We start from the raw sequence: 12,805 nt of genomic DNA, 5'->3' as shown, positions 1-12,805 counted from the left end.
TACGTTTTATATCCTCTCTACTTCGACCATCATCAGTTATTTTGCTCCCCAAATAGCAAAACTCATTTACTACTTTAAGTGTCTCATTTCCTAATCTAATTCCCTCAGCATCACCCGACTTAATTCGACTACATTCCATTATCCTCGTTTTGCTTTTGTTGATGTTCATCTTAAATCCTCCCTTCAAGACACTGTCCATTCCGTTCAACTGCTCTTCCAAGTCCTTTGCTGTCTCTGACAGAATTACAATGTCATCGGCGAACCTCAAAGTTTTTATTTTTTCTCCATGGACTTTAATACCTACACCGAATTTTTCTTTTGTTTCCATCACTGCTTCCTCAATATACAGATTGAATAACATCGGGGACAGGCTACAATCCTGTCTCACTCCCTTCCCAAACGCTGCTTCCCTTTCATGTCCCTCGACTCTTATAACTGCCATCTGGTTTCTGTACAAATTGTAAATAGCCTTTCGCTCCCTGTATTTTACCCCTGCCACCTTCAGAATTTGAAAGAGAGTATTCCAGTCAACATTGTCAAAAGCTTTCTCTAAGTCTACAAATGCTAGAAATGTAGGTTTGTCTTTCCTTAATCTATTTTCTAAGATTAGTTGTAGGGTCAGTATTGCCTCACGTGTTCCAACATTTCTACGGAATCCAAACTGATCTTCCCCGAGGTTGCCTTCTACCAGTTTTTCCATTCGTCTGTAAAGAATTCGCGTTAGTATTTTGCAGCTGTGGCTTATTAAACCGATTGTTCAGTAATTTTCACATCTGTCAACCACTGCTTTCTTTGGGGTTGGAATTATTATATTCTTCTTGAAGTCTGAGGGTATTTCGCCTGTCTCATACATCTTACTCACCAGATGGTAGAGTTTTGTCAGGACTGGCTCTCCCAAGGCCGTCAGTAGTTCTAATGGAATGTTGTCTACTCCGGGGGCCTTGTTTCGACTCAGGTCTTTCAGTGCTCTGTCAAACTCTTCACGCAGTATCGTATCTCCCATTTCATCTTCATCTACATCCTCTTCCATTTCCATAATATTGTCCTCAAGTACATTGCCCTTGTATAGACCCTCTATATACTCCTTCCAACTTTCTGCTTCCCTTCTTTGGTTAGAACTGGGTTTCCATCTGAACTCTTGATATTCATACAAGTGGCTCTCGTTTCTCCAAAGGTCTCTCTAATTTTCCTGTAGGCAGTATCTATCTTACCCCTAGTGAGATAAGCCTCTACATCCTTACATTTGTCCTCTAGCCATCCCTGCTTAGCCATTTTGTACGTCCTGTCGATCTCATTTTTGAGACGTTTGTATTCCTTTTTGCCTGCTTCATTTACTGCGTTTTTATATTTCCTCCTTTCATCAATCAAATTCAATATTTCTTCTATTACCCACGGATTTCTACTAGCCCTCGTCTTTTTACCTACTTGATCCTCTGCTGCCTTCACTACTTCATCCCTCAGAGCTACCCATTCTTCTTCTACTGTATTTCCTTCCCCCATTCCTGTCAATTGTTCCCTTATGCTCCCCCTGAACTCTGTACAACCTCTGGTTTAGTCAGTTTATCCAGGTCCCATCTCCTTAAAATCCCACCCATTTGCAGTTTCTTCAGTTTTAATCTACAGTTCACAACCAATACATTGTGGTCAGAGTCCACACCTGCCCCTGGAAATGTCTTACAATTTAAAACCTGGTTCCTAAATCTCTGCCTTACCATTATACACTCCTGGAAATTGAAATAAGAACACCGTGAATTCATTGTCCCAGGAAGGGGAAACTTTATTGACACATTCCTGGGGTCAGATACATCACATGATCACACTGACAGAACCACAGGCACATAGACACAGGCAACAGAGCATGCACAATGTCGGCACTAGTACAGTGTATATCCACCTTTCGCAGCAATGCAGGCTGCTATTCTCCCATGGAGACGATCGTAGAGATGCTGGATGTAGTCCTGTGGAACGGCTTGCCATGCCATTTCCACCTGGCGCCTCAGTTGGACCAGCGTTCGTGCTGGACGTGCAGACCGCGTGAGACGACGCTTCATCCAGTCCCAAACATGCTCAATGGGGGACAGATCCGGAGATCTTGCTGGCCAGGGTAGTTGACTTACACCTTATAGAGCACGTTGGGTGGCACGGGATACATGCGGACGTGCATTGTCCTGTTGGAACAGCAAGTTCCCTTGCCGGTCTAGGAATGGTAGAACGATGGGTTTGATGACGGTTTGGATGTACCGTGCACTATTCAGTGTCCCCTCGACGATCACCAGTGGTGTACGGCCAGTGTAGGCGATCGCTCCGCACACCATGATGCCGGGTGTTGGCCCTGTGTGCCTCGGTCGTATGCAGTCCTGATTGTGGCACTCACCTGCACGGCGCCAAACACGCATACGACCATCATTGGCACCAAGGCAGAAGCGACTCTCATCGCTGAAGACGACACGTCTCCATTCGTCCCTCCATTCACGCCTGTCGCGACACCACTGGAGGCGGGCTGCACGATGTTGGGGCGTGAGCGGAAGACGGCCTAACGGTGTGCGGGACCGTAGCCCAGCTTCATGGAGACGGTTGCGAATGGTCCTCGCCGATACCCCAGGGGCAACAGTGTCCCTAATTTGCTGGGAAGCGGCGGTGCGGTCCCCTATGGCACTGCGTAGGATCCTACGGTCTTGGCGTGCATCCGTGCGTCGCTGCGGTCCGGTCCCAGGTCGACGGGCACGTGCACCTTCCGCCGACCACTGGCGACAACATCGATGTACTGTGGAGACCTCACGCCCCACGTGTTGAGCAATTCGGCGGTACGTCCACCCGGCCTCCCGCATGCCCACTATACGCCCTCGCTTAAAGTCCGTCAACTGCACATACGGTTCACGTCCACGCTGTCGCGGCATGCTACCAGTGTTAAAGACTGCGATGGAGCTCCGTATGCCACGGCAAACTGGCTGACACTGACGGCGGCGGTGCACAAATGCTGCGCAGCTAGCGCCATTCGACGGCCAACACCGCGGTTCCTGGTGTGTCCGCTGTGCCGTGCGTGTGATCATTGCTTGTACAGCCCTCTCGCAGTGTCCGGAGCAAGTATGGTGGGTCTGACACACCGGTGTCAATGTGTTCTTTTTTCCATTTCCAGGAGTGTATAATCTATCTGATACTTTCTAGTATCTCCAGGATTCTTCCATGTATACAACCTTCTTTTATGATTCTTGAACCAAGTGTTGGCTATGATTAAGTTATGCTCTGTGCAAAATTCTAACAGACGGCTTCCTCTTTCATTTCTCTCCCCCAATCCATATTCACCCACTATGTTTCCTTCTCTCCCTTTTGCTACTCTTGAATTCCAGTCACCCATGACTTTTAAATTTTCGTCTCCCTTCACTACCGGAATAATTTCTTTTACCTCATCATACATTTCTTCAATTTCTTCGTCATCTGCAGAGGTAGTTGGCATATAAACTTGTACTACTGTAGTAGGCATGGGCTTCGTGTCTATCTTGGCCACAATAATGCGTTCACTATGCTATTGCTAGTAGCTTACCCGCTCACCTATTTTGTTATTCATTATTAAACCTTCTCCTGCATTACTCCTATTTGATATTGTATTTATAACCCTGTATTCGCCTGATCAGAAGTCTTGTTCCTCCTGCCACCGAACTTCACTAATTCCCACTATATCTAACTTTAACCTATCCATTTCCCTTTTTAAATTTTCTAACCTACCTGCCCGATTAAGGGAGCTGAGATTCCACGCTGCGTTCCGTATAATGCCAGTTTTGTTTCTCCCGATGACGATGTCCTCTTGAGAAGTCCCCGCCCGGAGATCCGAAGGGGGGACTATTTTACCTCCGGAATATTTTACCCAAGGGGACGCCATCATCATTTAACCATACAGTAAAGCTGCATGCCCTCGGGAAAAATTACGCCGTTCGCAGTACCAGCACAGCAAGGCCGTTTTGGTTAGTGTTGCAAGGCCAGATCAGTCAATTATCCAGACTGTTGCCTCTGCAACTACTGAAAAGGCTGCTGCCCCTCTTCAGGAACCACAAGTTTGTCTGGCCTCTCAACACATACCCCTCCGTTGTGGTTGCACCTACGGTACGGCCATCTGCATCGCTGAGGCACGCAAGCCTCCCCACCAACGGTAAGGTCCATGGTTCATGGGGTTTAGCAGAATAAAAATACAAATTATAAAGTCAACAAGAAAATTGTGCATTACAAATGCAACAATACTAGTCATCATGTTTCTTGCAAGAGAAGGATGCCAATGCTTGACTGCTGTCCTGAAATGTAGAAACCGAGTAGAAACAAATTAAGGGCAAAATGTTGAATAGGTGATAATTTTTCTATATTTGAATATTAGAAATGTTCAAATGTTTTGAGTTGCAGCTGGATAAATTCTAGGTTTCTGTACTTTAGGTAATGTTCTGTCGAATTCGATACAGTCGTAATATACACACAACAATGAAAAGGTATCTCTTACGTGTCGATTTTGAATACAATAAGAGAATGTATTCCAGGTTTCTTAGTTCTTTCCAGTTCTCTTCTTTATTCGTAAAAGAGACGCACTGAAATCATTCACAAGAGTAAAACTCAACGTAAGCTAAAATCTTTATAGAACTTGTTTTAATGGCTTTGATCCACGTCGTACGTGGCAAGAACAAAGATTTCGGTCAGATAGCTTCTAATAAATCAGTATGAAATTGTTCTAAATATACTACACAATTCTTCGGTTTAAGAAAATTGCGTATTTAAATAGGTAAACAATAAAACAGTGTGCTGTGTGCTACTACATATACATATAATTATGGGTGCACAAGAAGCTAGAAATTGCGGTATGAATAATATTACATATAAAACACACATGCTCGACAAAGTGGAGGAATCCTAGGATGCATCAGCTCAACAAACATACAAAGAGCCCTTCAAGAAATAATAACTCATCTTGTTTCTGTAACTGTCGACTGGAACGTCGAATTTTAGTGTGGGGAAAAACGCACACCGCCCCTGAAACATGCCGAAATGCAGCTGTTAACTCGCAGCCGACCTATGCGTTGGTTTAGCTGATGAAGACACGCGTTCACAGCGCTCTTCAGGGAAGCGAGCGACTTCACGAACACAAACACGGCGATGTTACGTATGCTGTTGCCGTAGTACTGGTACTCCGTAATATCTTACTGAAGTGACTTGCCCCGTATCCTGCGGCCCGCACGTATCGTCGACATCAAATTCTGATATTCCAAAGTAGTGTAATGTTTTGGTTGTTCCAAGAGAGTCTTGGTTAGTCCTAAAGTTACACTATCATAGCTGTACTAATTCACCATACCTCGCACGCATGTGTTACTACGAGTCGAGGAGTACTGAATGACGTCACCAGGCTGGTAATAATCCGTGTAGAGAATGTTTTGTCCAAGCCGACTTGACCTGATTTGTTGTCAGTGCATCAAAATAAGAAAACGAAACAGAACTCATCATCGACGAATATATCAGTCGACCACAAAAGTATTATTGCGCCTGGGAGTGAGGGCTACTCTTTAGTTTTGACGAGGACACGTTCAACTACTTGTGGTGACGAAAGGCACGGGATACTTTTTAATATCGTGCCAGACTTCCTTTTGTCAGTGTAGTGCAGCAGCTCGACGTGACATGGACTCAACAAATCAGTGGAAGCTCCCTGTAGATATGTCGACCCATGCTGCCCCATAGCCACTCATAATTGCGAAGGTGTTGCCGGTGCGGGATTTTGTGCGCGAACTGACCCTTCGGTTATGTCCCATAAATGTTCGATGGGCTACACGTCGGGAGATCTGGGTGGCCAAATCAGTAATTATTCAGAATGTTCTTCAAACCAATCGCGAACACTGTTGTGGCCCAGTGACAAGCGGCATTGTAACCTACGAAAGTTCCATCGTTGTTTGAAACACGAAATCCATGAAATGATCTCCAAACAGCCGAACATATCAATGGCCAGCCAATGGTTGGTTCAGTTGGACTAGACGATCTGGTCCATTCAATGTAACCACAGCCTACACTGTTATGGAGCCACCACACAGTGTCTTGTTGTGTCCGCCGCTCGTGGTCTCGCGGTAGCGTTCTCGCTTCCCGAGCACGAGGTCCCGGGTTCGATTCCCGGCGGGGTCAGGGATTTTCACCTGCCTCGAGATGACTGGGTGTTTGTGTTGTCCTCATCATTTCATCATCATTCAGGGATTTTCACCTGCCTCGAGATGAATGGGTGTTTGTGTTGTCCTCATCATTTCATCATCATCCAGGAAAGTGGCGAAATTGGACTGAGCAAAGATTGGATAATTGTACGGGCGCTGATTACCACGCAGTTGAGCGCCCCACAAACCAAACATCATCATCATCAGTGTCTTGTTGACGACTTGGGTCCATGGCTTGGTGGAGTCTGCGCCACACTCGAACCCTACCGTCAGACATTAACAACTGAAACCGGGACTCATCTGACCAGGCCACGGTTTTCCGTTGTCTAGGGTCCAACCGATATGTTCAAGAACCCAGGAGTGGCGCTTACAGCATGTCGTTCTTTTAGCCAAGGCACTCGCTTCGGTCGTCTGCTGCCATAGCCCATTAACAGCAAATTTTGCTTTCTGCGGTTATTTCATGCAGTTTTGCTTTTCTATAAGCACTGACAACTCTACACGAATACCTCGTCTCTCGGCCGCTACGTGAGGGCCGTCGGCCACTGCACTGTCCGTGGTGACGGGTAGCGCCAGATACTCGGTATTCTCTGACCACTCTTGACACTGTGGATCTCGGAATACTGGATTCCGTAACGATTTCCGAGATGTAATGGCCCACGCATGTAGCTCGAACTACCATTCCGCCTTCAGAGTCTGTTATTCCGGTGGTGCGGCGATAATCATGTCGGAAGCCTTTCCACGTGAATCGTCTGAATACAAACGACAACTTCCGCAACGCACTGCCCTTTTATACCTTATGTACGCGATATTACAGCCATCTGTATCTCTACCCCGTGAGTTTCGTGGCCTCAGTGCCTGTGCACACTTGACGTGAAGCCATTCACAGTGCGATGCGTTTTCTGTTCCTGAATCACTAATGTACTTGTTTGCTGAGACGTCACCGCGTGTTTCCGACAACGGCCGCGGGAGACAAGTTCATTAATATCGTGGTCGGGTAATACACCGATGAGCCTAAACATCATGACGACTGTCCATCGCGAGGCTAAAAGCCGACTGGCACGACAAGGAAAATATTTACGCGGAGTAGACGCAAATGGGGAATCATTGTAGAAACTATACAGCCGCAGATGGCGAACTCAACCGACGTAAACGACTTCGACATGGCTTATTGTTGTGCCAGGTGCCTGGGAGTGAAAATCTCGGAAACGACGAGGGATGGTTCGCCGTTCGCATTCTACTGTCGTGAGCATCTACGAAAAGAGGTTGAAGCCAGCGAAACCACGAATGGGCGACAAGGTGTTCGTCCTATAAGCCTTGTCATAGAAGGTGGAGGTTAGAGGACTTTGCGCTCTGTAAAGCAGAACATGCGGTGGTCTGTGGCAGATCTGACGACAAAGTACACTGCTAGAGCAGACACAAATGTATCAGAGCAAATCGTTCAGCGTCCATTACTAAACAGAGCAGATGTCCCCTACATATTCTCATGTTAATCCAAAATAATAGTCAGTTATATTTGCGATGGGCACTACACTATCAAGACTGGACCGTGGCTCAATGGAAACGTGCCGTCCGGTCAGTTGAATCACTTTTCTTACTACACCGATCCGATGACATCTTCAGGAGTGCGCCAGAGAAGTTGATAGGATCGCTTTTATTCTCTCAATACATAAACGACATGACGGACAGGGTGAGCAGCAGTTTACGGCTGTGTGCTGAAGACGCTGTGCTGTGCTGTGCAGGAGTGTGTCGCTCCTGGCTGATCGTATCCATACACAAGACGATGCACACAATACAGGATGATTCAAAAAGAAGACCACAACTTTAGGAATTTAAAACTCTGCAACGACAAAAGGCAGAGCTAAGCACTATCTGTCGGTGAATTAAGGGAGGTATAAAGTTTCATTTAGTTGTACATTTGTTTGCTTGAGGCGCTGTTGACTAGGCGTCAGCGTCAGTTGATGCTAAGATGGCGACCGCTCAACAGAAAGCTTTTTGAGTTATTGAGTACGGCAGAAGTGAATCGACGAGAATCCGCGGGAAACAACTCAGTATGAACGTGACTCGCCTAAGGTGAACGTTTTCTGTGCCATTTCAGCCAATAAAGTTTTTGGTCCCTTTTTCTTCGAAGGTGCTACTGTAACTGGACTACAGTATCTGGAGATGTTAGAGAATTGGCTGTTCCCTCAGCTCGAACAAGAAGCACAACAATTCATATTTCAGCAGGATGGAGCGCCACCACATTGGCACTTATCTGTCCGTAACTACCTGAACGTCAACTACCCGAGGCGACGGATCGGCCGCCAGGCAGCCCGTGACAGAGCACTTCATCACTGGCCTCCAAGAAGCCCTGATCTTAGCCCCTGCGATTTTTTCTTATGGGGGTATGTTAAGGATATGGTGTTTCGGCCACCTCTCCCAGCCACCATTGATGATTTGAAACGAGAAATAACAGCAGCTATCCAAACTGTTACGCCTGATATGCTACAGAGAGTGTGGAACGAGTTGGAGTATCGGGTTGATACTGCTCGAGTGTCTGAAGGGGGCCATATTGAACATCTCTGAACTTGTTTTTGAGTGAAAAAAAACTTTTTTAAATACTCTTTGTAATGATGTATAACAGAAGGTTATATTATGTTTCTTTCATTAAATACACATTTTTAAAGTTGTGGTATTCTTTTTGAATCACCCTGTATTTGTAGTTAGTGTGACGAATGGCAGCCTGCTGTAAACGTGAAAAACTGCAATTTCATGCTCATGAGTAGGAAAAACAGTCCTGTAACATTGGGATGCAGCATTAGTAGGTTGCAGCTCGACACAGCATCTTCGATTGAATACCTGCACGTTATTAACGGTGCAAATCGATATGAAATGGAATGAACCCGTCACCTGATAGTAGCTCGACTTAATTTTATTGGGAGACTTCTGGGAAAGTACAGCTCACCAAACGATATGGCGTACAGAATGTCAGTGCGACACACTCTTGAGTGCCGTTAGTTGCTTGGTATCCTTAAGTCGGCTGAAAGGAAGATTTGTTGGCAGGACGCACATATTACAGAGAAGGTGGAAATGCCTGCAGGAATGACGACGCTGTTTCCGCAAGGCGCTGTTGCGCACATTAAGAGAACCGGCATTTGAGGTGAACTGCAGAACGATCGTACTGCTACCAAAGTGTATCTCGCGTGAGGACCATGCAGGAAGCTTGGGGTCGTACGGGTGCTCTTTGACAGTCATTTTTCCTCATTCTGTTTGTGAGTGGAACAGGAGAGGAGATAACAAGTAGTGCTACCCTCCGCCATACTGCGTACGGTCGTTTCCGGAGTATCCGTGTAGATACAGAAGATACGCCGTCATCCAGGTTAACGCATCGCGGCCGCAGGCGAGTGGAAACAGTATTATGCTATTAGGGACATTTACCCGGGCTTCTATAGGATGTGTGGCAGTAATCGAAGGTACCACGAACCAGCATCCCTTCAGCCTTCATCTCTTCCCCGAGAACTGTGGCATTTGCCAGCAGGATAACAGACCGTGTCACAAGGCCACGCTCGAGGTACAGTGGTTTTAGGAGAATGTTAGTGAATGTTGACGCTTTGGCCACCAAATCCGCCCGTTCTGAACCAGGCCGAAAGCGTCTGAGACGCTATCGGACGTCAGCCCCGCACGCAAAAACATAATAAAGCTGCTTGACATGTGCTTAGACACCTGGTGCCACATGTCTCCGAATATACGCCAAACATAATCGCCGCTGCTTTGCTGTCCAGAAGTGGACCGACAGCCTGTTAAGCGGGTGGTCGTAACGTTTTGGCCGATCAGTGTATCTGAGCAGTGTCTCATGCCTGCAGTTCAGCCAGCGTCTACGAGAGCTCTGCGTGGATCGCTGAGGAGCAAGGAGTCAACACGGCGACACTATCCCGAAGTAAAATGAGAGGTCCTCAAGATGTTTTTAAATAAATGAGGTATATCGCTTTAAGGCATTGTTCAAAGCTACCTGGAAAGCTTTTAGAGTCAAGATAATCCTGATCACAGGTTGTATGTGGCCTGTTTTCATTTCTGCCGATGTACTGTATTCGGCGTTTCACTGTTTTATTCAAACTGGTTTCTGAACAGCACAGCGGCATACCTCCCCAGTCTAATGAGTACTGATGTGTGAGTAAAAACAGCCCTTCCTCTACTATGCCAGTCGTCATTTTATAATTTCACCGAAATAAGTTCTCAATTGGTAAATGCAAATAATTCCCGCAGTCAAAACTGGTGGTAGAGCCTGCACGGTTCATCCCCCCTTTGCCGCCCTCGCGCACTTCAGCGACACGAGCGCATCGTTATGTCCTAAGAGTGCCTCGCAACTGCACTGACGTTGCACAGTAAAGCAGTGGCCCCTAGAGGCGGAGTGCGGCAATGCTGGCAGCAGCTGCTGGTGCAAAGCGTGGCGGCGGCTGCGGGGGCGGTGCAGGTGCAGGTGGAGCCGGTGACCTGTGCTGGCAGAGCTCCTACCTGTCGGACGGCGCTGCCCGAACTGTCGCTGAGGCTCTCCCCCTCGGAGCGGTTGTAGCGCCTCTTGGTTCCGCCGGTCTGAAACATATGCAAGCCCAGTTAGCCTCTCACCTTGCGGGAAGCCTGACGGCCTGTCTCAGCAAACAGCGGCTCACACGCGCCAGTATGACCGCACCGCCTACCAGTAATACTTCCGTACTGAGGGACAAAGCAAAGTTGTACGTGGCTTCAGCTGATTGCGCGGGAGGGATAGCCAGGAATCATAATTGTGGGTAGAGATGGATTTGCAGACAGTGTAATAGAGCAGTTGATCCCACTGCGTAATTATGAGGGGCCTTCAGTAAGTATCGCAATACATTTTTTTTCTTAAAGCATGTTGGTTTTATTAAATATTCCAATAAACCATATTATTCCTCACTCTTTGGGCTACAAAAGCCCGTATTTCAATATAATCTGTGTTCAGTAAGGCGGCCTTACACCACCTTACAAGGGAGAGCTGTATTCCCGTATGGTAGCAACTCCTGGCCGAGTCTCGCTGCATCAGTAAACTCCCCCACGTGCTGCTTCCCGCGGTGTGGATCCTTCGTTGGGCCAAACAGACGGAAGTCGAAAAGTGCGAGATCCGAACTGTAGAGTGAATGAGGAAGAACATTCCAATGAAGTTTTGTAAACACCTCTCGGGTGCTCAGACCTCTGTGAGGTCTTGCGTTGACATGGGAAAGGAGAAGTTCATTTGCACTTTCGTGGCGACGAACGCGCTGGAGTCCAACATTCCAGGAGTCACAGCTGTGTGCGGCCGACCGGTACGCGGGAGATGGCGTACGTTTGCGCGCCGTTGTGCTGATGACATTCACCTCGCCCAGCGGCTCACCGTGCTTTTGGTCACTGCCAGGTCTCTGTAGACATTCTACGAGCACCTATGAGTGCATGTGATGCTCGGTTTCAGCCAAAAGAAACTCAATGACAGCTCTCTGCTTGGAACACACCTCCGTTACAAACGCCATTTTGAATGATATATATAGCGCTACCACCTATCTAAACTTCCTGAAACTATGCGGGCTGAAGAGGGAATATTCTACGATTTTCCACAACAATTTCCAAATTTTTTCAACCGAAATTGGGTGACAAAAGGATACGTTGCATTATTTAATAAACGCCTCTCGTAGTATTTTGGCATCGAACAGACGTCCCTCTTGATAGAATGTTTACCTGCATGTGATTGAGCAGTGTTTGATGCCAGAGTTAGATACGGATTCAACGCATTAAACCTTTCAGCAAGTAGGAGCAGCCCACAGAAGGCTTTCGCACATATTTCAGTAAACATCTTCCAAATTGCTGAATTTCTGGTACTGGATATCACGACACTAAGTTCGGCTCTTGGCCACCTGAACATCAGGACATGGCATCCATGGATATTTTTTGTAGGTTCATCTGAAAAGTATTTTGTATCTGCCTGCTTTGCCGAAGATGATTCCAGGACACAAAAAGGGCATTTCTGACGCGCTCGTGTCGGTGACTATCCGTACGTGACAGATGGGAGTCACACAGAACCTATAATGTACGAGTACATAAAAAGAACTTTGAAATTTCTCTTATATCCTCGGTATTTCTTATCGATATAGCGCTATGCATTAAATAGTTATAGCCGTCTGCAGTCGCTATATTGATTTTGAATTCCCCCGCATTTTACGTACATGAGTATCACTTAATTACAGAGCATTTACGCAAACAAATGTTGACTAGCCTCGGCTTGTTTTTGTTGTACGTCTGCCATTTCTACTGGTGTTTTCTCGTGGGTCTTCTCTGTTTGGCCGCCCGTTTCATCCATGCCATGTTGTGTCCATTCCGAGATTTACTTGTCTCCAAAGTTTCTGCATGAAGACACCGCTAACTGATCCTTCACGATGTGTTAAAGTAACACACTTCGATTAGCTATACACTTTGTTGGGAACCCTAGCAATGACAAAGTAAGAAATATAGTTCATGCAGAAGAACTGAATAAAGCTTAGGCAGTTATCTAGAATATTATTATTATTATTATTTTACTGAAATTTGCTCAATACAAGCTCAGAATTTTTAGCATATTAGCACCAAGTATTCAGCACTGTCTCTTCAAGATATTCCTCCATGTATTTCGATTTTGTATATCATCT

General features: G+C 46.5%; 1 protein-coding gene across 1 annotated transcript in view; it reads right to left on the bottom strand.

The window, feature by feature from the left end:
* Positions 1 to 12,805, bottom strand: part of LOC126088490 (uncharacterized) — an 841,325-nt gene that overhangs the window by 467,767 nt on the left and 360,753 nt on the right. The window contains exon 3 of the mRNA XM_049906631.1: positions 10,653 to 10,730. Coding sequence (XP_049762588.1) covers positions 10,653 to 10,730 — 78 coding nt within the window. The remainder of the gene's footprint in view (positions 1 to 10,652; positions 10,731 to 12,805) is intronic.

Source organism: Schistocerca cancellata, chromosome 6, assembly GCF_023864275.1.
Source record: "Schistocerca cancellata isolate TAMUIC-IGC-003103 chromosome 6, iqSchCanc2.1, whole genome shotgun sequence".
Taxonomy (NCBI): domain Eukaryota; kingdom Metazoa; phylum Arthropoda; class Insecta; order Orthoptera; family Acrididae; genus Schistocerca; species Schistocerca cancellata.
This window is presented reverse-complemented; position numbering and strand designations above follow the sequence as displayed.